Source organism: Phoxinus phoxinus (genome assembly GCF_949152265.1).
Source record: "Phoxinus phoxinus genome assembly, chromosome: 18".
Lineage (NCBI taxonomy): Eukaryota > Metazoa > Chordata > Actinopteri > Cypriniformes > Leuciscidae > Phoxinus > Phoxinus phoxinus.
Genome location: NC_136893.1, coordinates 16,116,267 through 16,143,393, shown reverse-complemented (window position 1 = coordinate 16,143,393; position 27,127 = coordinate 16,116,267). Strand labels below are relative to the sequence as shown.

General features: G+C 37.8%; 1 protein-coding gene across 2 annotated transcripts; it reads left to right on the top strand.

Annotated features, from left to right (window-relative positions):
- Positions 1–302: 302 nt before the first annotated feature.
- On the top strand, positions 303–27,127 carry slc35h1 (solute carrier family 35 member H1). Of its 2 annotated transcripts, XM_079589030.1 has the most exons (43): positions 424–524; positions 1,468–1,589; positions 3,815–4,011; positions 4,355–4,459; positions 6,519–6,662; positions 7,719–7,874; positions 9,185–9,373; positions 9,993–10,160; positions 10,618–10,737; positions 11,949–12,113; positions 12,616–12,774; positions 12,869–13,038; positions 13,322–13,451; positions 13,865–14,010; positions 14,113–14,242; positions 16,040–16,179; positions 16,737–16,863; positions 16,953–17,092; positions 17,199–17,331; positions 17,410–17,552; positions 18,753–18,882; positions 19,032–19,148; positions 19,257–19,403; positions 19,496–19,552; positions 19,941–19,979; positions 20,713–20,851; positions 20,924–21,066; positions 21,194–21,303; positions 22,053–22,211; positions 22,723–22,800; positions 22,905–22,991; positions 23,118–23,171; positions 23,704–23,799; positions 23,885–23,938; positions 24,036–24,089; positions 24,186–24,239; positions 24,328–24,399; positions 24,545–24,580; positions 24,661–24,727; positions 24,860–25,048; positions 25,147–25,224; positions 25,672–25,830; positions 25,927–27,127. In XM_079589030.1, the coding sequence occupies exons 4-43, from the start codon at positions 4,396–4,398 to the stop codon at positions 25,953–25,955; spliced, it is 4,572 nt and encodes a 1,523-aa protein (XP_079445156.1). In that variant the 5' UTR covers positions 424–524; positions 1,468–1,589; positions 3,815–4,011; positions 4,355–4,395; the 3' UTR covers positions 25,956–27,127. The 2 variants fall into 2 exon arrangements, with proteins under 2 accessions (XP_079445155.1, XP_079445156.1); XM_079589029.1 differs by lacking the exon at positions 3,815–4,011 and having other exon boundaries at positions 303–524.

Here is a 27,127-nt window from a genome sequence, read left to right as displayed (position 1 = left end):
AGGGACACATCTATTTGTCTTTCTTTTCCACTGTCTACACATTCTGTAAAATCATTAAAAAGAAAAATACAAAAGAAGTCTAGGCCCTGTGTCTCAAAACAAACTGAGTTGTCTACTTCGACAGCATAACATCTCTCTCTCTCTCATTCTGTAAAATCATTAAAAAGAAATATACAAACAAACTGAGTTGTCTACTTCGACAGCACCTCTCTCTCTCTCTCTCTCTCTCTCTCTCTCTCTCTCTCTCTCTCTCTCTCTCTCTCTCTCTCTCTCTCTCTCTCTCTCTCTCTCTCTCGAGCTTTGCAGAAGAACAGCTGATATAGGCCTACCACCCTGAGTATATGGATATTCCCCGCCTCTACATTACTAGAGGAGGGCACTGCACCCGTATCAGATTTCACACCTAACTAACCCAACCGAAGTAGAGACATAAACGGGAGCGAATGGGAAGTGAGTGACCGGGACTCAATGTGTTAACATCCCATACCTGTGTGGAATGCGTCAGGTACACGCTTCAGCTTCAGGTAAACTACTTTATTTCCAATAGACCCTTATCAGAGTCTGTGTTTCCAAATGCTTTGACGTTTTAAAATTAAAAGTTGAATTTGCTTTGACTTGCTGTAATTGCTTCTAGTGGTTCAGGTTCAGGTATCTAACTGAGTTGAGCAGTTAGCCTTTAAGTCATGTGATGTTTGAGTTAATCAGAAAGACAGTAGACCACCTATGCGCAGTTCATGCGGGCTGCTTCAGTTCTAGGTTTCAAAATGCTCTTATGTAGCGGTAATAGCTTTCGACAGCTCACTTTAGGTGTGGTATCACAACAGATTCGACGATTCGAAGCTTTAAAGTTGTCCATATCATCTGTTTCTATTGTATTCAGTACAACAAGCCAATGCATGTAAATGCCGTCTTATTATGGCCCAAAGCACGGGAAGGGAAGGAGACCAATTAAAATAAGTGCCAAATAATTGCACTTCTCACACATAATATTTGTGTGAATCAGGCCAGCACTACTGAAAAGATTGCTGTTCTCTCCATTTTTATTTTTTTACATTTTTTATGTGGACAGGTGGGATTTTAATGAGTCGGTTCACTTGCTGAATACATGCTTTACATGTCTGGTTATAATTATAAATATATAACAGGTGTTCAGCTTTCCCTCCCTTGTCTTGTAATTGTCTTCAATGGGCCTGTAATGACCACTTCTGGTGCAGCCTTTTTTGTAAATGTCCCATCTCTTTCAGTCTCTCTTTCTCATCCTACTTATTGTTTAGGAGGGTATATTTAAAGATGTGTTACATTAAAGGGTTTGGAATAGGCTAGTCTCTGTATGCAGCTTCATCAGAGAACATCAGCAACGTCCATAACTGCTGTTTATGTTATTATGATCACCTCGCTTTGATGTTTATTTAAAGTGAATGAAAGTTACACTCATTTTTCGCATTGCTCATAACTATTTCCCCACAGGTCTTTAATTGATGCCAGCACAATCATGACGGCCCACATATCTCTTCTCGTCCTCCCAGTGCGAACGACACTCACCCTGGTGACGGTTCTCCTTATGCTGGTTTTTGAAGTTCATACCCAAGGTTGTATTTTGCCTTTTACCTGTATACACAATATTACAATACTGGGTGATGTTGGGAATTATTTTGCATGTGACTGATAATAGAAAAATGGCTGATGTACTATCAATGGCTTAATAATATTTTGTCTAAATATATGAAAAGTAAAGCACGGAAAGGTCATCTAAATGTAAATATTGGGGAAATTGTCATGCACACGTAAAAATGAAAAACAGCAGATAATGGTAAATTAAATATAATCTATTGTAAGTACCTAACACTTAAAATTCTGCAATTTCTGTATTGTTCCTGTATTTTTACACACGTCTCTGCATCCTTGGAAATGTTCAGAATTTAAGAGCCATGGATAATTGCTGGTGCCTGGTGCTTCCATAATTAGATATCCTCTTACCAAAATGCAAGGCCTGCACACTTTAAAATGAAATAAAGGGTCAAGTAGCACTGTAGCATTCATGCCCACAAAATAGCAATCCACATATAGCTCTTTTTGTGGGACAGGAATACTTTGCTTTTTCATTCATTCAAAGGTCAAGTGTATAATTTTATAATGTTAATGTTTCTTACATGTTAGTTATATTCTTAACCGTTTATTCAGATATAAAAAAGAAAATATCATATCATATTAATTATATCTCCTCATAATTGTGGTAATAGTGGTATTATAACACTAATATATAGCAGTAATACTATATCATATTTGCCTTAAAGAAATAAACTATTTTTAGTTAAGGCATTGTCAAATGTTTTATTAATTATGATAGTATCTGAAATATTGCCAGAAAACACACATCTCTTGTTTTGTTTGTGAAATGTCAACTGCATTCCTAAAAGTCTATCTAATGGGACCGAATTTACAACCCACAAAGTGTGTTGTGTAACCCCACAAAACAATGAAAACCCTCAGAAAGACATATTTAGACACTAAAGACACTTTTAGCCAAAATCAAATAATACTGATTCAACTCTGTCTAAATTGTAACTTTCCCCAAGGAAAGGAAATTTTTGGTTAGCAGCACACCAGAATAGAATAGTCTAGAATGCAGAACTCCTGCCTGAGGCCCTTGTGCAACATTGTGGAATCCTTAGACAACTTCACATAGCTCTTGGTGGACGTTGCTACATTTGGGAAAGAAATTTGCCTTAAAATGCTTGGAATAGCCTAATTTATGTCCTTCCTAGGCCTCTTGTTATCTCTGTCTTCCCTAGAGGATACATGCTGTGCGTGTGTTTTCCACACTGTTTTTGTCTTAGCATTTGGCCGCACATTTGTTGACTTCTGGGTTGGTGGTGCTGCTGTGTAGCCAGAAACCTTCCTTTTGCCTCTGATCCACTGCCAGTTAATGCAGAGCATTTGTTGCCACTGTAAACATCTTGTTACCTTAAGGAGCTATTTCTACCAGATTTGACCCTTAAAACTGATGTTTATTTGTGTTATCTAATGCAGTTGATTGTCATATTTAATCATAATGATAATAAATAAAATATTTTACTTGAATTAAGCCTTTAAATTTAGACGTTTCCTCATGAAGCATATTTTTTATACCTCATAATATATATTTTTCTAATGCATAATGCCAAGCATTTCACCATTCATTAGAAATGAATGAATTAATAATTTTATTTAAAGTAACCCTGTTAATTTAGATTTTACCACATGGAGCATAATTTTTATACCTGATAAAACATTTTTTTTACAGTGCATGAAAGCCAGCATTAATAAATATAATATCTAATAATAATAAATAAAATATCTAAATTAGCAGGTTTAATTAAAGTTTTAAAAATATACCACATGAAGCATATTATTAGTCTTGTTGCATGAAGCATATTATTTGACCATTCCCCTCATTTTATAATAATAACAATAAACAAAATAGTTTGGCTTTCAAATGAAACCTGGTTTTTACAGTGTATGAAACCTAGGAATTCAACATTCCCTCATTTTGTAATAATAATAGTAAATAAATAAATTTTTACCTGGATTAAACCTGTTAATTTAGATGTCACCTTATATATGAAGCATATTTTTTATATATTAGCCTAATTACTTAAAAAATAATTTGTTCAGTGCATGTAACATTCACCATTTCCCTGATTTTATTCCTCCGACATAATCCGGAGCTTAAAGACACTACAGTAAGAGGGGACAAAGATCTTCATGTTTTTGGGGTCATACCCATTGTAAAACTCATCTGGGCTATGACGTTACATGCATGCATCCCCTTTAGGCTGACCTTCAACCCCACCGAAAAGCAGATTTCCTGTGGTCCTCAACCCCCTGTTACCCTGCGGGGCATTACAGGGCCTGCTTTGAGTGCTCGCGGACAGCTGGGGAGAGGGGAAGACGGAGCAGGAAACATGAAAGAGGGGATTGTGACAAGCTGGCATGTGGAAATTATGCAGATAAGCTGAAGACAAGGGCAGAGTTGAGCAAGAGAACAGTGATGAAGGAAAAGGAGGAATGAATAAAAAAAAACTTCCCGTTCAAATATTAGAGGGGTGAAAAAAAGCCATTGAGAAGCTTTTAGAGGAAGGCTTTGATCTTTCAAGACGTACATATCTTAGTCCCACATACAGGCCTCTTTTCCCATGATTCTCTCTAGGAGTTACATGCTTGTTTTTGTCCCTCATCTGACTTCTACATAGAGGACACAAACTTATCAGACATATCAAATGTCTATCAGTCGTATAGATCTGTTTCTTATAATGTGTTGTGAAGTTGCATTTCCACAAAGCTTGTTTTGTAAAGTCTTTGAATGCATTTCCAGCCCGGCTGAAGCTGACTGTCCTGTCTGAAGATCGGCTGCAGATGAAATGGAAGGAGGCGGAAGGGCCAGTGCAGGGTTACAAGGTCCGTGTGCGGCCCATCACAGGTGAGACCGCTTAAGTTATTGGTAAATTATTAAGATTACATCATTACTTCTTACTAAAAGTAGGCTACCATGTTAATTTACCTTTTTGTTACTTTTTCACACTGTCAAATTTTTGACTTGATGGCATTTTTTACATTTGAAGTGCTTTTTTTGTTGTTGCTGTGGACAAAAACTGCATGCAATAACATAGGTGCACTCCCGTTCAAAAGTTTGGGGTCAGTAAGATTTTTAATGTTATTTAAAGAAGTTTCTTATGTTCACCGAGGCTGTATTTATTTAATCAATACAAAACAGAGAAAACAGGAATGTTGTGAAATTTTATTACAATTTAAAATAAATGTTTTCTATTTGAGAATATTTAAAAATGCAATTCATTACTGTGAAGGCAAAGCTGAATTTTCAACTGCCATTATTCCAGTCTTTAGTGTCAAATTTCATATTACCAATATTGAAAACATTAGTGCTGCTTAAAATATGTCTACATTTGTTTCTAAATTCTTTGGTGAATAAGAACTTTTAAAAAACAGCATTTATTTGAAATATATTTTTTTAACAATGTAATTCTTTACTGTCATTTTTTAAAAAACATTTTAATGCACCCTTGCTGAATAAAAGTATACATTTTTCTCTCTCTCTCCAAAAAAACCCCCTTATCATAAGCTTTTGAACAGCAGTGTATGCAATGTGCATTCATAATGTCTCAAAAAGGTGCACACTGATTGAACAACAGTGAAGCGTATATCAGCCATACCTGCTGGCTCCAGGGCACATTAAATCCTCCGCTGCTCTGAGGAAACACCCACATTTTAGCCGCTACACATAACAGAAACTGGATTCCACTGAAGCACTCAGTTTTATTTCATTCACCAGCAGCATTTTGACACTTTTGAAACAAACTTGTCAGTAAATAAATCAAATTATGATACTTATTTTTAAAGTCGTCATGAAATGGAAGTTGCGAATCCCTATTGTGCCTTGTAAACAAGTAAAACAGCTTCTCGAACAAGATTTTTTTTTGTCCATCTGGAATTGATTGGATCATTGTTTCTATTTTGATGAAAGATTATGAGGGCACATGAATTTAAACAAAAAAAGTGAACGTTTTAGTACATTCTTACCTCAATGAGTAAGCATTCAGAACAGGTGAGGAATGGGAAAGCAGGATTTTTGAGAGATGATGGAATGAGGATAGTCATAGCCTTTGCTCATATCACCTCTGTCTGACATTTCATCTTGTTTTTTACCACTCTGTATGTCTGTGAAACCCCTTCTCTTCCTCTCTCTCTCTCTGTCTTTATCTTTGTCTCTCTTATCTACTGTTCCGCCCTTGTGCTCAGTTAGGTGAGTCCAGACAGGTCTGTTGCAGTCTCGAGAAAGTTCACACAGCAAAACAAACAGCACACATGCCCCAGAGTGCTCCAGGCAGAGACAGACAAATAGGCAATCATGTTTCGTAATAAACTCTCAAAATTTAGTTATCTTCTGTGCAATAAGCATAATGCCAATTTTTTTATAACTATTTTTATAATTCATAATTACCCCCCCATACCTTGAAATTAAAACCCCATGCTGTGTCTCATTTCGAAGTCCGCTCCCTCCAGAGGTCACATTTGTCAGCAACATACGTCATTTAGCCTGCCTCTATTCAGAAAAGCAGCCATTACATTCCAAATTAAAAACGAAATGACAGTAATTTACACCTCATGAGGAATAACATTCAGTTTTATAATGGTTACTTTTCTGAAATGAGACATCATGACATCCCGATTAAATGAAGTAATGTTTTTCAAGAACAGTAATTTATTTATTTTTTGCCAAAAACTGTCTGTGTTGTGTGCTTTTTTTATGGCCATTTTCCACCCTCTGAGTCTGACCAATAGTGAACAGCAGGTTTGATGTGGGATCCAAAGTGAACTGTATTTTAATAACCATGTACTTTGATATCAGCCACTCTGCATTACATTGTGCATTTACAAAATAATCTTCACCGACACACGCTGCTCCAACTGTTAAGATCTGACTGAAATGAGCTTTAAATCTAAATCTTTTTCTTTTCCAGAGGTTCAACAGCCAGAGCTGATGCTGACGACTACACGCGGCCGGGCCACGGTAGCGGGCCTGGACTCCAGACAGGAATACCTCCTACAAGTCCTGGTGCTCAATGGGACACAGGAGAAACTCGTTGCCAAACGACGTTTTACCAGTAAGAGTGGAGGATGACAGAACTTTGCTATGTGGTTCCTGTAACTTCTATTGGGGTTTTTCACCCATTTTATAATCTGCCAGGCTAAAGTAATAAGTGTGATTACTTTAGGAAACTAATTATAAATCTCTGTACATCAAGCCACATGATTTGAGGAATCATTCATGTCTGTATCAAAAAGGGTAGAGTACACCTCAAAGTGTAATATCAGCATTAAAGGTTCCCCATCCAATTGTTGTTGGAGGTAGGGGAACTTTCTGTGAGAAGCAGAAATCTTTATGTCATAGTTCCCAGCGGTCAGAAGCTGTCAACACAGACACAAAGTACAGAAATCCTTCCTTGTTTTAACACATCACAAACTACACACACACACAGACAGTGTTCAGGGAACTGTCTGTAATTGACACTGTCAAATGGTGGATTCCTGCTGGATTACAGGCTGGGACTGACTCTTGTGTCTTTACAGGCACAAAACACTTTTGGAATTCCCTTTTAAACAGTAATATTCCACCGAAACGACCACCCTGATAGAAACCTGATATCAGATGATGAAATGCCTTAGTAAAGAACCTGGCTTTGCATTTGAAATTGTGCTAAAATAAGAATGTAGACTGGACTTTATTTCATAATAGCTTGGTGTTGTCATTGTCAAAAGATGCAGACTATGCCAAACATCTGTGAAATGTTGGGATGAGAGGTTGGGAGAGTAGGTTACTATGTCGAGCGTGCAGGTCTGGACAGGTTTGGATAGAGGGTCATGCTTGCTTGTCTAAGGGGGATTATTCTATTGTTCCCTCATAAAAGCCAAAGCATCCACTCAGTTTTTCCATGTGGATCTGCTTATATATCAAAAAAGTGTTGGTGTTAACAAAACAGTGCTTAAACACGGTTTACTTGTTTTATATAATCTGATATGCCTAATAGTTTCCAATAAATAAGCAAAACATTTTATCATTAATTTGACATTTCACATTACATATACACATGCTTTATCTGTTTATTTTCATATCCTCCTCCCAGTCATCTTCACTTTCCCTGTTCCTCATTTCCTCACAGTCGATGGGTTGCGTGAGGAAGAGTTGATCCGCAGCGGGAACAGAGAGCAGAAGAAGAAAATTCCCTCCATTGGCTCTGGCTCTGGAGAGGTGGATGACGTGACGGAGGCTCTAGCGGCCCTTCCCACTGTGCTCTACCGAGAACCAACGACTACAGGTAGAGGACCCGCAAACATTGTCTGCCAGTTACTCAGGAGTTAACCATATATGTGTTTGTCAATCACAACTGTTTCAGCATTGATAATAGTAAGAAATGAGCAGCAAAATCGCCATATTAGAATGATTTCTGAAGGATCATGTGACACTGAAGTCTGGAGTAATGATGCTGAAAATTCAGCTTTGCCATCACAGGAATAAATGACATCTTAAAATATATTAAATGAGAAGTTATTTTAAATTGTAATAATATTTCACAACATTACTGTTTTTACTGTATTTTTGATCAAATAAATGCAGCCTCAGTGAGCATACCTCAAACATTAAAACTGTAGTGTATATTTCTTAATATTGTGTTCTAGGCCTAATTATGCACATTATCATAAATATTTTCTTTCCAATATATTTACATTGAGACTGTTAATAATAATTGAAGTACTTGACATAAAAAAATTGCATTTTCAGTGTGAAATATCAGTGTATGCCTGGTTTTTCAGTTTTCACTCTAAGCTCCAGATGTGTGAAATGGTGTTACTAAAATGATGAAAATTTCTTAGACAAACCAAACATGCTTCTGCCCAACCAGGTGTACAAAGCCAAGGAACACTGTGCCGACCTTTTGTCCCACGGCCTCTCTGTCATTATGCGTTTTTTACTGGCGGGGCTACAGATAGTTGAACTGGCGCCAACTCCTTCACTAACCTATTAATAAGAGTCCATTCACCCCACAAACACCTGTAATCAATGGTGCCTTAATGGGACAGGACAGGACAAGAAGGGGATTCCGTCCACCTGTGCGGGGTGTGGGAATACAGACACCATCACTAGTAGCTATACTCTGTATTTTGATATTCCTCAAACAATCCTCAAATATTCTTCTGAAACCACTTAACATACATTCAAATTTTGGTTTGCAGATAATTTAAGCTTTTGATATTATATAACTGTTTTTTTTGTGTGTGTAAACTTTACTTAAAATACATTTAGGATTAAAGTTTAAAATTCTCCAACTGTGATATTGTCATTGTAGTAATTGTATACTGACTTGCATATGGTCTTCTTGCATTTATTGTATACTTCATTGTGATTAGTCTTGCATCTATTTAACCATTTATAACCACAATTATATGTACAAATGTGTTGATTGTCATTGTCAAATTCACCCACTTTTAAGGTCATTAAAACTCAGATTCACAGTTATTGTGAATTTTGGATCAATCTGAGACAATATTGCTTTATTTAGCTGCAGTACATTTAACATTTTTATTTAGCTAGTTATCTTTCACTCGTAATGTATTTCTGCTACTATAGAGCCTCCTGCTGTACCTGAGCCGGAGCCAGAAGTTGACAGAAGCCCTAAAGAAAAGAAAAAAAAAGACAAGAATCGATCCAAGGCTGAGGATAAAAATTATCAAGAAGATAATGGAGGGAAGTCGGTGAGAGAAGAGGTTACCAACACCAACAAACCGAGAAAAACCACCCCAACCCAACCTGTCACAGGTAATAGCACTCACATTTCAGATGATTTAAATCAACCAGATGGAGAAACAGCTATTAAAAAGATCATGTACAATGTTATTGACCTCATACATATGCAAATATAAATGTCAAATGCACAGTGACTCAAAGAGTCTCCCGTGATACAGGAACATGTTATGGTCAGTGTTTAACAGAGTTAATGAGCTGTGTTGATGTTTCCTGTGTCTGTATAGTGAGGGCTAATAACAGAATTAGGGACAAACCGGAGTTAATGACTCTGTAGGTTGTTTTCAAGGCCCCTCGTGTGCCCTCAGGACTGAAATTTGTTCCCTCCTTCCTCCCATCTGTAAAAAACACACGCATAGATAGGAATGCACTGTGGAGGAACACACACATACTGTATATGTATTGACAAAAAAAAAATATCTTGCAAAATCACTTCACAAAGTGCTTGATATAGGAGCAGAGAAGATTGCTTAATGTTTGCAGGTGTGAAAAGACTCATGAAAACCCCTCACAGCAAAATATAACTGCAAACATGCACGGGCCAACAGACATTAAAAGACATTCTCACACTCTTTTATGTTTATGTTGCCTTATTAAAACAGCAGAGTTTGAATCTTCCCCAATGTGTCTTAAGCTGTTTCCACACGAAAGCCGTTTGAATGCAGTGCTGGCGTTCAGGCAGATCTGGTCCTTCTGGTGGACGGATCCTGGAGCATCGGCCGTACAAACTTCAGAAAAGTGCGTGACTTCCTGGAGGGCCTGGCTGTCCCCTTTAACATCGGCCCACAAGGCGTGCAGATAGGTGAAATGCTTTTTCATTGATATATACATTGTGGTGTCAGCAGCTGTGCATTTTAGAAGTAACATTACAACTTTAAAGTGTATACACTAGTGTTAAAAAAGTAAGATTTTTTAATGTTTTTGATAACGTCTCTTATGCTCAACAAGTCTGCATTTATTTGATCAAAAATACAGTAAGAGCAGTCATATTTGTGAAATATTACAATTTAAAATAACTGTTATAATACATTTCTATAAATAGAAATACATTTTCTATTTAAATATATTTTAAATTGTAATTTATTCCTGTGATGCAAAGCTGAGTTTTCAGCATCATTACTCCTGTCTTCAGTCACATGACCCTTTAGAAATCATTATAATATGCTGATTTGCTGGTCAAGAAAAATGTCTTTACTGTCACCTTTGATCAATATAATACATCATTACTGTTTAAACGTATTAGTTTGTTGTTGTTTCAGCATTATCTCAGTACAGTGGAGATCCACGCACAGAGTGGCATCTTAATAACTTCACCTCTAGAGAACCGCTTTTGGAGGCCATCAGGAACTTCAGATACAAGGGAGGAAACACTTTCACTGGTAACTAGATATTTTACCCTTTATATTCCTTACCAACCTGATATTAATAAATATTATAAAAAGAAAAGTTTAGACTTAAATGCACCCCTGTGAATGCACATTCTATAGTAATGTATTATTATACTTGTCAACCATAAAAACCCATGAACATTTGTCTGTAATTTATAGGTCTAAATATACTATATGTTTCTCAGTGATACGCTACTCAGTTTGAGGTACATTATGAGATGTTTCAACTGTAATTCTTCACCATCAGCAATAACAAGAGTATGTCCATCAACGTACCTGTATCAAACCCTGTATCAATAACGGTGCATATGTTCGCCCAGCACCAACGTGAATTACTGATGTAACAAACGCTTTTTTTACTCAAAGTAGTAAGAACGACAGACAATCTGCATTAATAGACACAGTTTTAGGTAATAGTCGCCCACAGCTAGTGGTGGTCAGTACTTTCAATACAGAAACTTACATAATATAAAACACAAAACTAAGTATTTTGAACACCGGGTAGAAAATATATACATCAATAATTATTCATACTTACAGGTTGTGATTCTGAGGAGCAAGCTGGTCCAATAAACTGGGCACTGACCCATCTTTCAAAAGCAAGAGTTTTGAGAATCCCGCGTGAAACTGACGTTTGAGGGCGGGTCAAGTTGTTTGCAGGTGGACAACGTTCAACATAGGCGGGCGCTATGGAAATGTATCTTCTAGTAATGTAAAACCTCAAAGCAATAGGATTCGAAACCCAAACGACTCGTAAAGGCAGTTCAGGGTTGATTCTTTCTTTTTGGAGACAATAACTTTATTTATCTTTGCAGAAAGTTTACATTCACAAACAGCTATATTACACACTGTATGAAAGGGAGTATTTGAAAAAACATAATAGGGGCACTTTAATATCTATTGAACATTTATGTCTTTTATCATATTGTCATTTTCACCATTTATAAGCAATTATTTTTCCTGTGGTATAGAGGGTTACATCATTCCAAAGAACCCCTCTTGCCCATTGTAAAGTCACTGAAATGCACAGCATCTTGTCGATTATTGCTTTTTGTCTAATAATCTTAATCTGCTTTACTGCACAGATCCAACAGTGTAATCCAGCAGTGATGATAGGATTCTTTTATGAAACCAATACTTGAATTTGTCTGCAAATGTGAACTACTTCCCTGTCTATTTTTAACATCATGTCTGTACCTAAGGTCAGGCTTTAATCCACGCTCTTGAGAACAATCTAAAGGAGGAGGTAGGGGCACGACCCAACACCCCACAATTCCTGCTGCTGTTGACTGATGGGAAATCTCAGGATGATGCCATTGCTGCAGCCAATAGGCTGAAGAATGCCGGCGTGGAGATCATTGCTATAGGTGAGAGCCTCTCTTAGCAAATGGCACATGGAGTGTAATGAATTTCAGAGAGGCTATGAAGATGAACACTGTTTACTAATGAATACACTACCGTTCAAAAGTTGGTGGTTGGTAAGATTGTGATGTTTTTTTTTTTAAACGTCTCAAGACTGCATTTATTTTATTAAAAATGCAGTAAAAAAGTGATATTGTGATATATAATCCAATCTTCAGTGTCACATGATCCTTCAGAAATGATTCTAATATGCTGATTTTCTGCTCAAGAAACATTTTTTACTATTATCAATGTTGATACATCACAAATGTCTTTACTGTCACTTTTGTTTTGATCAATTTAATGCATCTTTGCTGAATAAAAGCATATTTTTAAAAAAAATACTTTCCGCAAACTTGTGAATGGTAGTGTATATATATGCTATTACATATTTAAAATGACCTTTGTTGTAGTTATGTATATATATACATATTTATGTTTTTTTATTTCTTTCCCACTCATGTCCAGGTGTGAAAAATGCAGACGAGGCAGAGTTGAGGCAGGTGGCATCTGAACCACTGGAGTTGAACGTATATAACGTGAATGATTTTCCTCTGCTCAGTAAACTGGTGGGAAGACTAGCACGCATCCTCTGTGGCAAGATTGAAGACCGTATAAAAGCGAAGAGTAGGTCAATCACACACACATCTGTTTTCATTATATTGATCCTACAAATTTCTTCTATGTACTTAAATGAAACGTCATGTATCTTTGTAAAAAGGAATGGAGCGACCCACTGAGGACCCAATTCTGTCCTATCCCAGCCCATCTGATCTGCAGTATGTAGGACTAGGCTCGCGAGAGGTGCGCCTGCGTTGGGCGGCCCCCAGCAGAGGTCCCCAACAGTACAGAGTCGTGTATCACACAGCTGAAGGACAGAGTCTGAAAGAGGTGAGCCAAGTGTTCAGCGCTAAAATGTCTGCGTACGTTAGACTAAGAGTTGGCATCTACCATCCATTGATACACACTTGAGGCTGTTTTCCTGTAAATATGTGAAAAGCTATAATTTCTTGTATCAGATGGCAGTGTTTATTTTGTCATTGGAGCACTAGGAATTGAGGAAAGGTTGGTTTGTTGGCGCCACCTACAGGACATCGTCTCTGCTGTAGTTATAATTGCATTCAGAAAACTCACTTCATGCATGCATGGTAGTCATGTTGTTGATTGATCTCAGGTGGTGGTGAATGGAACGGACTCCACTGCACTGCTGACAGGACTGTCCTCACAGACGCAGTACCACCTGTCCATCTTCCCCGTATATGAGAAGAATGTGGGCTCTGCTCTCAGAGGCACCTTCACCACGTGTGAGTTTCAGCATTGAAAATGCTCATTCATAACATTTCCTTATATATGCTGTTCCAAGACCACATTGAAAATCTGATATTTAAAACTTGGAAATAGGGAGGAAATTGAAAGAAAGAAATGTTATGATTTCAGATTCTGCTCTATATCTAGGTCACTGATTAAATAAGCACATTTGTGACATTGATCAGGTACGTTTTTGAACATCCGGTTAGATATGCTTTCTTCCACTGAAGCTTCTCTGGATCATCTCAAATCATTCTGGAGAACATGATCATCAGGTTCCTCACAAACTTGTGGAGTTCATGCAGCTCAAGTACATTAAAGTCGTTCTGAAAATTCATGCTGTTTTTTCTGAAACCTTTCGCTCATATTTTTATGCTGCTAGTTTAATGAAATGCTTTCCTTTTTAAAGTACCATTGGCGATACCTGAAGCTCTGGAGGTCACCGCCTCCTCCCCCAGCAGTCTGCGAGTGCGCTGGCAACCAGCCGCAGGAGCCACACAGTACATGGCCTTATACTCAGCCCTTAATGATGGAGAGCCTGATGATGCCAAAGAGGTGTGAGTCTGTAATCCTGTGATGTCTCACCATGTGGCTCAGTGTTTCTAATTATGTTACATTGGTTTGATGCCTTTCCTGTGCTCTTGTTTTTTGTGCCAGGTGAAGTTTGGACCTGCTCAGACGGATGTGGAGTTGGTGGATCTGATGCCATCCACAGATTACTCAGTCACACTTTATGCTTTGTATGATGAGGACCCTAGTGACCCAATCACAGCCATCGGAACCACAAGTAAATATCGATAAATTATCAGCATTTACGTAGAAATGAGGTCTGTGCACAACTGATTTTCCTGATTACATACACTTTTATCCGCTTCCCGCAATTTTTTTTTTTCTAGGGTGTCACAAATATGGTGTTTTCCTATGTGTGACAGATCTTTTTATAAAATGCTAAATTACACCATCATGTCAATCCAAACCTGTATGACTTACTTTTCTTTTGTGGAACTTTCTTAAACCAAACGGTTCTAAAGTACTGTAAAGGACCAGTTCCAGTTATATTTCCATACTGTATGAGCTTGGTTCGGTATGGCACGATTACAAACTGTTCTCGGCCCGGATTTTACCAGCACGATTGGCTAACCGTGCTGGTAGAGTTTGTGTTGTGACATTGCCACTCAGGATTGGTCACTTCTCTGTTGCCTGGCTGCCAGCGCTATTTGAGCGAAGTAAACGCAAGATGATAATACGATTAAAAGAAATATCTGATCATCCTCCATAAAGTGGTCGCTCTTTATCCATACAATGAAAGTCAATGGAAACTGTTTGGTTACCAACATTTTTCTAAATATCTTATTTGTGTTCTACAAAGGAATAAAACTCATACAGGCTTGACATTACATAAGTATGAGTAAATGATGACATCTTTGGGTGAACTATCCCTTTAATAATGTCACAAGAGAAGGAAAAAGAGAAAACCTGCACATAGTCTTCATTTCTGTTATTAAGGAAAATAATAAAGATCAGAAAACACAGAAAACTCCAACTCAGAAGGAGAACACAGTGAGTGCTTTTAGAAGAGTGAAACATTTTATTTTGTATTGCCTATGTGTAGTTGAATTGCCTTCTCTCTCCATCAACATGCACTATAGATTCCATATTGAGGGACCTGATGGTATAGAGATTTGTGGGGGGATTTTATAGCAACCACTCAGAACACTGTAGCAACCATTTACTAAAGGCACTTAAAACCACTTACATTGCCTGAGCAACTGCATAGAGCAACTGCATAGCAATGGCCTGACAACTATGACTTCTGAATAGCCAAACACCAGTCATATTTTCTTCAGACAATGTAAAGATCTAGTTCTCAACAATTAAATGAAAAAATTATGATAAGTGAAATACAAATAAAAAATATAATTGAAAAAAAAAAAATCTTAAACTAAACCTATTTATAAACAAATTAATGTTAGTTTTTAACACCATATATTATGACATCTTTGTAGCAAAGTTCGTTGTTATGAGAAGAAGGAGGTGTGAACCGGCGAACATAGTCAGAAGACTTTAATAAATAACCGAATACAAAAACGAAAGTAAAGATGGCAGCGGCCCCTCACGGTCGACTGCCTGAATGTTCAGATGGCTGCTTGTATTAACAGCCAGTTGACTACATTAACCTCTTTGTTTCTCAAAGGTAAACAAAAAATGAAACTTGGAAATGGAAACTGTAAAACATTATTTGGTGGTAAGATTCCTACAGCAACTGTTTTTGCTCTGGACACAAATGCTGAACGGTCTTTTGTAAAAAGGACCTTTGTTGAAGCCTTTGGTGATTGACGTAAAATAATCGCTGAATCATTTTGAAACAATTTGTTGAAATAAACAATTCGCAAAAAATGATCAAATGGGAATTCCCACCAGTACAGGAAACTGAGAACTGATTCCGACCTCCAACTCGGAAGTTTCGTCCCTTGCTGCACCAAATTGAATTAAGTCCTGCAGGAATCCCATGGGAATGCAGACCTCTTCCTCTGTCTTTTGCTCATTCCCTCTGTTCTTTCTCTCGTCTGTCTGTTTTTTTCAGTCCCATTGCCTTCTCCTCTCAGTTTGCAATTTCCCATGGTCAGTCATAGCACTCTGAAGGTCACATGGGTCCCTGGAGCTGTCGATGTTCCTGCCCACCGCATCATCTACAGCACCAATCACGGCAGTGATGTCAAGCAGGTAAGCAGATCCCTAAAGTCTACTCTCTTGTTAGGTTTTTGATGAGGTTCTTATGTGCCAAAAGTCTTTATTTCTTGTCATGTTTTAGTAACAAAGACTAAACTACTGTTTAATAGTTTGTTGTCAGTAAGATTTTTTTTCCCAATAATTTTTTTTCTTTTTTTATTATTCAGCAAGGATGCATTCAAGTGGTTAAAAGTGAGAGTAAAGACTTTCATATTTACAAAAGATTTCCATGTCAGTTTCCACAAAATCGACAATAAATGTTTCTTGAGCACAAGATCAGCATATTAGAAAGATTTCTAAAGGATCATGTGACTGAAGACTGGAGTAATGATGCTGAAAATTCCATCACAGGAATAAATGACTTAAAATAGAAAACCGTTATTTTAAATTGTAATAACATTTCACAATATAACTGATTTGACTGTATTTTTGATTAAATAAATGCAGCCTTGTTGAGCATAAAAGACTTATTTCAAAAACGTTTTAATGTATCAAACCTAAAACTTTTGAGCTGTAGTGTACAGTATGCACTCATTTTCTCTGTTTCTCAGGTGGAGGCTAAAGGTGTGAACACAGTGTTGCTGCAGAATCTGTCTTCCCTCTCCAGGTATCTGGTATCAGTCCAGTCACTCTATGAAAAGGGCCTGTCCACTCCTGTCACAGCCAATGTCACTACCTGTAAGTTACACACGTTTTTTGACAAGTTTCATTTTTTGACTATAGTTTGGAAGATTGTTGCTTACCGTAAATGCTCTTTGATATTTCAGTGAGGGTCCCGGCTCCCTCAGATCTGAGAGTCACTAACTTCTCCGGCAGTGATATAACAGTGAGATGGGAAGCCGCGGCGGATGATGTGGTCTCTTATCTCATCAAATGGATCTCCCTCAGTGGAGGAGACCTCAGGCAGGTTCGCTCCAACTCTAGCACTTCAGTGTTATGTGTGTGCTGTCGATACTGATTGAAATAGCTTTGAGTAATTTGGTAATAGATGGTAATTCATGGGTATATTCCAGCTGACAGTAGATGGAGAGAGTGAGGGGGCAATCTTGGAAGAGGTTGAGGAAGATAAGGAATATCAGATTTCACTCTCTGCATTATATGCCGATGGGGCTCAGAGTGAGGCTGTGGCCATACGATACAGCACCTGTAAGTATATATAAACACAAAAAACTTTGACTACAATACATAAATAACTTTGTTGAATTTTTTTGTGTGCTGTTTTAGTGTCTGGAGGTGGTCCGAGCAGTCTATCCATCTCAGAGGAGACAGCAGTCAGTATGCTGGTCACCTGGGTCCACCCCAACGCCCATGTGCTTCAGTACCGTGTGTCATACACTCCCATCAATGGGGATACGAGGGAGAACACAGTGAGTGCTTTTAGAAGAGTGAAACATTTTATTTTGTATTGCCTATGTGTAGTTGAATTCCCTTCTCTCTCCATCGACATGCTCTATAGATTCCATATTGAGGGACCTGATGTTATAGAGATTTGTGGGGGGATTTTATAGCAACCACTCAGAACACTGTTGCAACCATTTACTAAAGGCACTTAAAACCACTTACATTGCCTGAGCAACTGCATAGAGCAACTGCATAGCAATGGCCTGACAACTATGACTTCTGAATAGCCAAACACCAGTCATATTTTCTTCAGACAATGTAAAGATCTAGTTCTCAACAACTAAATAAAAATTTTATAAGTGAAATACAAAAAAAAAAAAAACTTAAACTAAACTACAACAATTTAGTGACTCTCAAATGAATAAAATAATGACCTCAAATTAATTTTAGTTTTTGACACCATATATTATGAAATCTGTATGTCATTCTAATGTTGATCTAGCTTACTGCTAGTCTCATATAGCCAACAAACTAACACATAGAATAACATTATAACTTTCAACACACTCAAATGCAGTTTAAAAGAGCAAGTGAAACAGCGCTGCGTTACCTCACAAGTTTAATTCGTCTAATAAACTGACCTGTTTGAGTAGTAATTCAGCACTTACGGGTAGTTCGGTAGAATGAAATGTCCTTATTCCTTTATATCCGCAGGACTCGCGTGTGGCACTGATATCTGTCTCTCATTACTGCTTCATATCACTGTCATGATAAAAACATCAAATGTATTCACTCATCCATAAACATTATTAGATCCATCGGCTTGACGACAAGTTCCATAATTCCGCTGGAAATTTTGCGTCATCAAACTACGCCTTTGTTATTGTAAGAGGTTAGCGACCCCTAGCGGCGAAAAAAATACATAGTGTATCTTTAACTAACTTGCAGGCCTAAAATAAAAAAATAAAAAAATAGAAGACTGTTCAGTTAGCATTGATAAGACTAAACTGAACAGTCATTAAAAGGACAAATACAAATAAAAATAGAAACAAATAATGAATAAGTATAATCAACCAAATGATACATTTATTTAAAAAATAAATGTAAAAAAAAACTCAATTAAAAATAATATTAACAACCCTGGAACTTCTCACTATTTCTCAATTTGTTTGTTGTGTTATAAATATGGTGTGGCGTAATGTTGTCATCATGGTTATTTTTAATAGGTGTCATTGCCAGGCAGCTCTAGGCGCGTCCTGCTGCAGAATCTACAGCCTGACACTCGTTACAGTGTGCTGGTGACTGCGGAGTACCGCAGCAGAGAGGGCGGCAGTGCCTCAGCCCAGGGGAAAACCAGTGAGACACACACACACACACACACACACACACACACACACGTCAATACAGTATCTAGTGTACTGACCAAGTATATACTTTGCAGTTCACACTGCACTGCCAGACAGTGTTTTGTACTTAATCTCCTATGTGTTTCTCCGCACAACCAGCCAGCCTGCGGGTGAGCAGCGTGAGCGTGGTGCGGTCTGACCACTCCAGTATATGTGTGTCCTGGAGGCCCGTACCAGCAGTCAGTGGTTATCGCATAGTCGTCCAGGCCCTCAGAGGTACCAGCTCTGAAATGAACCATCATAATGCATCATGAACTGGAAAAGTTGCAGAACAGGCCGTTTGTTTTGTGTCATTTATTTCTCACTCTGTACGTTTGTGCTCAGATAAACAGACTAAGGAGGAGATAGTAGATGCTACTAGCAGCAGTCACTGTTTCTCTGAGCTGCAGTCTGAAACGGTGTACCGCATCAGTGTGCACTCCCGTCTGGGAACAGTAGAGGGCGCTGCTGTTACCATCCTTCACCCCACAGGTCAGAATCCTGTTTGACACATATTTCAGCCCAAAAAAAGAACTGATGTTATTTTTTGCTCAATGGTAATATCATGTAATTCTCTCATAAAGCAACTGCTCCTGTGAGAATTCAGGTTCCTCCTCGTCTGCATCCCATACAAAGAGAAGGTAAGAGTTAAGGGTAATTTATACTAAACACAAATCTGTTCATGAATATTCAGTGCGAAGAAGATTTTGAATAGAAACAATGCATACCTTTTTGATCTATTCATATTAAACCAATTAATTTGACATCAGAACAAAGCTATTTTCTTTAGTGTGTGTATAATTTTTTATTAATCCAACTATGGAAACTTACTGAATGCAAATGTACAATTCGCTTTGCTTTTCCGCTTCGCTTTTGGTGTGAACAGGCCTTTATGCTGCTTTTGGTAAAAACGCAGCTTTCTTTAAACATAACATGCTCTCTTTCTTTCTTTCTTTCTTTCTTTCTTTCTTTCTTTCTTTCTTTCTTTCTTTCTTTCTTTCTTTCTTTCTTTCTTTCTTTCTTTCTCAGTGTGTCCTGAGATGACAGTCAGAAATCATGTGATTAAAGGTATATTCATTTTTTTGCATACTGCTTGAATTGAATTGTAGGTGTACATATGATCAATTCATGCATATCCTGAGAATCAAATTAATGACCTTAACTTTTAAATCTCAACAACCAAGATTATAGCCTTCTGCCTTTCTCAGAGAGCAACATTATGCTAATAAAGGGCTCAACAGTAAGGTTTGCCTGTTTGCCCAGTCAGGCCAATATTTTAAGTGCAATATTTTTTTTAATTTCTTATTTTAATATAACTTATTTCATTTAATAGATTAATATAATATTTTGTTTAAAAAAAACTAAATACTTTTAATATTTTAATGTAATTTTTGCATTTAATATTTATTTTAAAATAAAGTATTTTTGAACATTACTTAATATAAATTTGACAAATAAATAAAATTAGCTGGAAATTTTCATTGTTTTTACATGAAACTCCATCCTTATGTTCATAAACTCTCTGAATTTGTGTGTGTGTGTGTGTGTGTGTGTGTGTGTGTGTGTGTGTGTGTGTGTGTGTGTGTGTGTGTGTGTGTGTGTGTGTGTGTGTGTGTGTGTGTGTGTGTGTGTGTGTGTGTGTGTGTGTGTGTGTGTGTGTGTGTGTGTGTGTTTGTGTGTGTTTGTGTGTGTTTGTGTGTGTTTGTGTGTGTGTGTGTGTGTGTGTGTGTGTGTGTGTGTGTGTGTGTATGTGTATGTGTATGTGTATGTGTATGTGTATGTGTGTGTGTGTGTGTTCTAGGTTTCAACATGATGGAAGCATTTGGTCTAACTCCGAGAGCTCACTCTACTATTGAGGGTGTGGCAGCTGAACCTTTCATCTTCAGCACCTTGCCCAGTTACACCCTCTATAGAGACGTACAGCTGACCCAGAGCACAGGGTAAGAAACACACGCACACATATCATTAAACAGCCCAGTTACACCATCTCACACCCTGCGTGTCTATCTCAGCTTTATCCACCCGGCTGGATTTTCTCCAGAACACACCATCAGCATAGCCTTTAGGCTCTTGCAGGATTCACCCCGGGAACCCTTCGCCCTCTGGCAGCTCACGGACAATGACTTCCAGCCCAAGATGGGGGTAGTGCTGGACCGTAAGCGCCTAGACATTTTGTAGATCAATTCAAGAATGAATTAAATTTGAATTCAAAAGCCAGACTATTGAATTTTTAAATCCCAAGTCAAATTCATTAGATCCTTCTTCTCTGTTCTGTTATTTAGCTGAGAAGAAGCTTCTGCTGTATTTCAGTCTGGACTACAGAGGAGAGATACAGGAACTGACCTTTGACCAGCCACAAGTCCACTCGGTTTTCTACGGCAGTTTTCATAAGGTTTGTGCGAAAGTTACTGGTTTCTGATGCTCAGTCAGACAAGCTTTACCCCACTGGTTTCTAACAATGATTCGTTATTTTTTGTTCGTGTGCATTGTTGCATTTCAAAGCATTGTTCTGTGCCATTTTACTTTAAATATGTTGTTTTAAATTAAAGGTGCATTAAGCGATTTATGAGAAACTGTTTTTTTAGATATTTGAAATCACCAAAACAAACACGGCCATGCCCAAGAGGATCACACCCCTATCTTTATAGCTCCGTCCCCAAATTCAGAAACACTAACACTATGTAACACAGGCCCCTCCCCCCTCATGAGTGTGTACGCTATATGAATGTTTTGGTGCTCTGTCCTATCCACTTTCAACAGCTTTTCACAGAAATCACTTACCGCACCTTTAAACAATAACTTGAAATCAGAATGGAGTCAAATGCTTGTTAACAAAAAAGAGAAAAGCTTTATTTGAAAGTTTTGGAGAAAAAATTCCGCTTATATCCTTATTATAAGATTCCCACCTTTACTGTTTTTTTTAAAGGATTTCGCCAAAATTGTGTGTAAAAACTGTCCAAACACACTCGTCCTTCTTAAAAAAAGAGCAAACACTTGTCTGAAAAATGTTGCTAGGTAGAATTGGTCAGAAATGGTTTAAGGCGGGACTTGGAGAAGAGTATTTTAGTAAGAGAAGAAAAGAGATACAAGACTAAAGCTGTCACTGATTCTTTTTCTCTCTTTATCTGATTTGATTGGCAGATCCATTTGTCAGTCAGTCAGGTGAGCGTATCACTGTCTGTAGACTGCCAGCGGGTTGGTGAGAGGCCCGCGCGTCCCTTGGGAACTTTGCCTACTGATGGCTTTGAGATGCTGGGCAAACTAGTGAGGACACGTGGACCTCACAGCGGATCTGCAGCTGTGAGTCTCACTTCATGACCACAAAGATACCGTTCACTTAAAATTCAAATATGATATAAAAATATACAGTACACACACTACGGTCCAAAAGTTTGGGGTCGGTAAGATTTTTTTTTATGTTTTTGAAAGAACTCACCAAGGCTGCATTTATTTGATAAAAAATAAAGACTTTATTTATATTGTGAAATATTATTACAATTTAATATAAATGTTTTCTATTTAAAAATGTAATTTATTCCTTTGATGGCAAAGCTGAATTTTCAGCATCATCACTCCAGTCTATAGTGTCACATGATCCTTCAATTGTGCTGCTTAATATATTTTGGAAACCGCTATTCATGTTTTCATTATTTCTTTGATGAACCGAAAGTTCAAAAGACTGTAAAGAAAAATTTCAATTTAATGCATCCTTGTTGAATAAAAGTATTTTTTTTTTTTTTTTTTAAACATCTTGCTGATCCCAAATATAACACACACATATTAAAGCCATGTGTATTGTATTGTTCTGTAGTTTCAGCTGCAGTCCTTTGAGATCGTGTGCAACACTACTTGGGTATCAGAAGACAGCTGCTGTGATCTGCCCTCACAGGTACACAATCAATCTAGGTTGAGTTAACATCTAAATATGGATGGCACTGACTTACTTCATGTAGTGCAGGATGCCCTAAAGTTGCTTCACTCTGTGTTCTCTAGAGAGACGAGGAGAGCTGTCCAGCCCCTGCTTATGCTTGCACCTGCACCACCGACATCCCTGGAGCACCTGGAGACATCGGGCCACCCGTGAGACTACAAAGCTGCATTTTGAAACCCACACTGACTTTAGATAGCTTGTGTAATCATTTTAATACTTGGTTGGAATAATTAGTGTTATGATAATTAGTAGTGTTATGATATGCCTGTTTTCAGGGGAGACCTGGCCCTCGTGGGGAGAAGGGAGAAAAAGGAGAGTTTGGCCAAAAGGTAGGGCAACTCGCATACAGACTTGGTGGGGTTTGAACCTACAACCCACACCACCAGATTTTTCTTATTACTGATATTGCACTATTATACACTACCGTTCAAAATGTGTTGGGTGGGTAAAATGTTTGAAAGAAGTCACTCATGATCACCAAGGCTGCATTTATTTTTAATATTCAAAATTTTACTTTTTTCTATTTAATTTATTCCTGTGATGGCAAAGTTGAATTTTCAGCATCATTACTCCAGTCTTCAGTGTCACATGATCCTTCAGAAATCATTCTAATATGCTGATTATGTGTAATTTTCAGTGTTTAAAACAGTTGTGCTGCTTAATATTTTTGTGGACACTTAGATGATTAGAAAATTCAAAAGAACATTTATTTGAACTAGAAATATTTTGTAATATAAACATAAATGTCTTTTCTTGTCAGTGTTAATCAATTTAATGCATTCTTGCTTAATAAAAGTGTCAATTTCTTTTAAACAGTATGTCTCATTCATGTGTTTCTGACCCTTTTCGTCATCTCTTCAGGGTGAGGTGGGCCCACCTGGTAAACCGGGCCCTGAAGGCGGCTTTGGTACTCTTGGATCTGCTGGTCCACGAGGAATAACCGTAATGGGCAAAGCGGTACGTCTACACCTGTTCCACAGAGAAGAGCTAATAATGCATGTGAGCATTTGGAACTGATTAAAGCTCTCTCTGTCTATATAAGGGTCCACCAGGAGCAAGAGGGGAAAAAGGAGAAATCGGAAGGCCTGGGAGTCAGGTGAGCTTTCAGGCCACGGTTATAGCTGATCATATTAGAAGTGTTTTTCATGCTGATTTCAGGTATATCTCACTCTTTCTTCACTTTGTGTTCGCAGGGTTTACCAGGCCCTCCTGGTCCGAAAGGTGAAGAGGGCGTCCCTGGTCCTAAGGCAAGTCTCTGTGTTTGGCTCAAGGCTGTTATTTTCCTATATGCATTTGAAATGTTTAGTCTGTCATTCATCTTTCTGTCTATACATTTCCCACAGGGCACCAGAGGAGTGGAGGGTAACATTGGCAGCCCAGGAATCACAGGACCAAGAGTAAAACAGCCTTACCTATATGCATTCATTGAGTATCTAATGCATGCTTTTATTGCACTCTATTCACTCTATGTTTACACTTTTGTAGGGTTTCCAGGGTATGCCTGGTCATCCAGGGCCAGCGGGAGAGAGAGGGCCACTAGGTTCTGTTGGGCCCACTGTGAGGATAACTTGATTACTCTTTATGTCCTTGATCCACATAATCTAGCCAAGATAGAACTCCAGAAAAGATTTTTGATGTAATTGGAAAAAAAAGGATAAAAATGGTTCATGTTTAATACCACATTATTTTTTCTCTTTCACAGGGTCTTTCTGGAAGTAAGGGTGAGAGAGGAGAGAAGGTAGGTTACAAAATGACATGTTTGCTATTTGCAAACCTTAAAACAGATGATTACATTTTATTGATTCTTCTTTTTATTAGGGCGAGCCACAGTCTCTTACCATGATCTACCAGCTTGTTACACAGGCCTGTGAAAAGCTTGTGCACAGTATGTAGAACACTGATTACATCTTTTTTAATTCAATCACTGTAAATGCAGAATTTAAAAAGCAGCTTTGATTGAAATCTTGGCCTGAGTAACCGCATTTTAATTTTGAGTTAATAATAAATTGTGTTCTAGATGAAGTGCTAAAGTTGGATGCTTTTCTGAATGAGATGAATCGGAAGCCAGTGCCCATCCAGGAACCAGTAGCGCCACCAGGAGAGCCTGGTATACCAGGGGGAAGAGGGTCACCGGGACCCAGAGGCCCTCAGGGTCGACAAGGAAGCAGAGGGGAGTCTGGGAAACTTGGGTACCCGGGTGAGCAGGGTAAGCCTCAACATTTTCTTTCTTAGGCAAACTCTACATCTGATAGTCGTCACATTTTGAATTTAAATCAAGTGCTTAATTCTGTGATTAACTTCTAGGACGCAGAGGTATCCTGGGTGAGAAGGGGTCTCCAGGACCAAATATGCTGGGACCACAGGGAATAAAGGGTTTTGCAGGTATTGAAATATATTTGTGTTAGTAAAATTGTTTAATGGGGTTGTCATCATTTTTATCATCATATTTAGGTTTCCTGTACCAAAAGTGTCAAAAACACTGCAACAAATTGTTTTTATTAAGCAGTGTTTTTGTCTTGTTTTCCTAGAAATATCTAAACGTTTTTAAAACAAACAATTGTGCCTCTAGGGTAAATTTATCTTAAGATATTAAGACTTACACTATCATTCGGTCTGTTAGATTTCCACATTAATATGTGGAAACTGGGATACATGTTTTTCAAGATTCTGTGGTGTATCTTACTGACCCCCAACTTTTGAATTTCAGATGCTTTTCTGAAAATAGGTCTTGTTGTTTTACATACTTTTGCTTCTGCACAAACCCAAATAATGGCTTTGTAATGGTTTGTCAAGTGTTATTTGCACCACTATTTGTTTCTACTTCACCAGGACCTCCAGGTGAAACTAAAACAGGGGAACCAGGTCCCAAAGGAGAGGATGGTAAAGAAGGACTTCCAGGCATTCCAGGAGCTTCAGGTCAGCGAGGTGAAATCGGACCCCCTGGTGTATGTGACAACAGTGGATGTTATCAAAGACCCCCGGCTGCAGGTGAAGAAATGTCAGCATGACCACCGTGAAAAACAGTGTAAGCTTATGTTTGACCTATGGGTCTGACCAATTGTGTTTTCATCTTTTTTTTTTCAGATGATCCATACCTCGGATATCAGCCTTGAGTTGAAAAGTTGCTTTTTTACTTCAGCACTGCAGAATCCTCCTTTGTAGAAAGACATTGCGTGACATAACAGATAAAGTGATTCTGCCAGACGTTGACTTTGAATGAGCCTGTGGTAGCTGATCTCAGCTCAATACACCTATTCTGAGACCACCAAAGCACTGATCATCCTTGACCTGTCTGTGTTACCCAGTATTCAAACTGATCTGCTGCTACGACACGACAGCAGATTCATGTGCAGAACTATTTATTCAGAGAAACAAGAGGAACTCACAACAAACTCAGACTCTATTTTACAGAGACAGACATTTTGGTATCCAGACAAGGACCTAGTGTGTCACTGAACAATATCCGCACTAAGAATGTTTAAACTATTTTACTTTTATGTATTTTATTGTATTTAATGCACTATATGTGTTTTAAATGTATATTGTTGAAGGCATATTACTTTCAATATTTTCCATTTCAGTTTCTTGATCTCTTTCTGTTTTTTGTATCAAGTGTTTTTTTTTTATATATGAAATAAGAAATATTTTGCTAGAGCAATACATCTGTTAATATGAAATACACTGTGATATTATATTAATTATATATGCCGAAGTGTTGTTCATACATAGTATTTTATAGGATTATACTAAGTGAACTGGTCTTTTGTTTTTGTTTATGTAAACCTGAATGATCTGTCATGCTATCAATGAAAGTTACTGTTCGCATTCACCTTGGTTCCAGACAAAATAGTTATCACTGCTGTTTACAAAATACCATTTTCACAAGCACACATGCATAATTTTTGAATGCAAGCAGTAGTGAAATCATTCATAACATGTAAGATCATTTTCATGAAACTTTTATTGGCAAGCATATCTTTTTATTTCAGGAAAAAAGCCTTTTATCTCAGTGTAAATGACAGATGTCAATGCAATTATGTGTCGTTATAATTGCCAAGAAGGTGTACAAACTGCAAATAAATATTTGTTCCATTATTTTTTAACTGGGTGTGCCCAGTAAAGGGTTAATTACTCTCAAATGTTGTATATTTCATTCATATTTGTAACATTTTGCTTACAACTTCGTACAGTATTGATTTCTTAAAAACTCTCAAGACGGTATCCATTCCCAATGTATCCAACATAAAACTTTACTGCAAATTAAAGCTTTAAACCTTTATGCCTA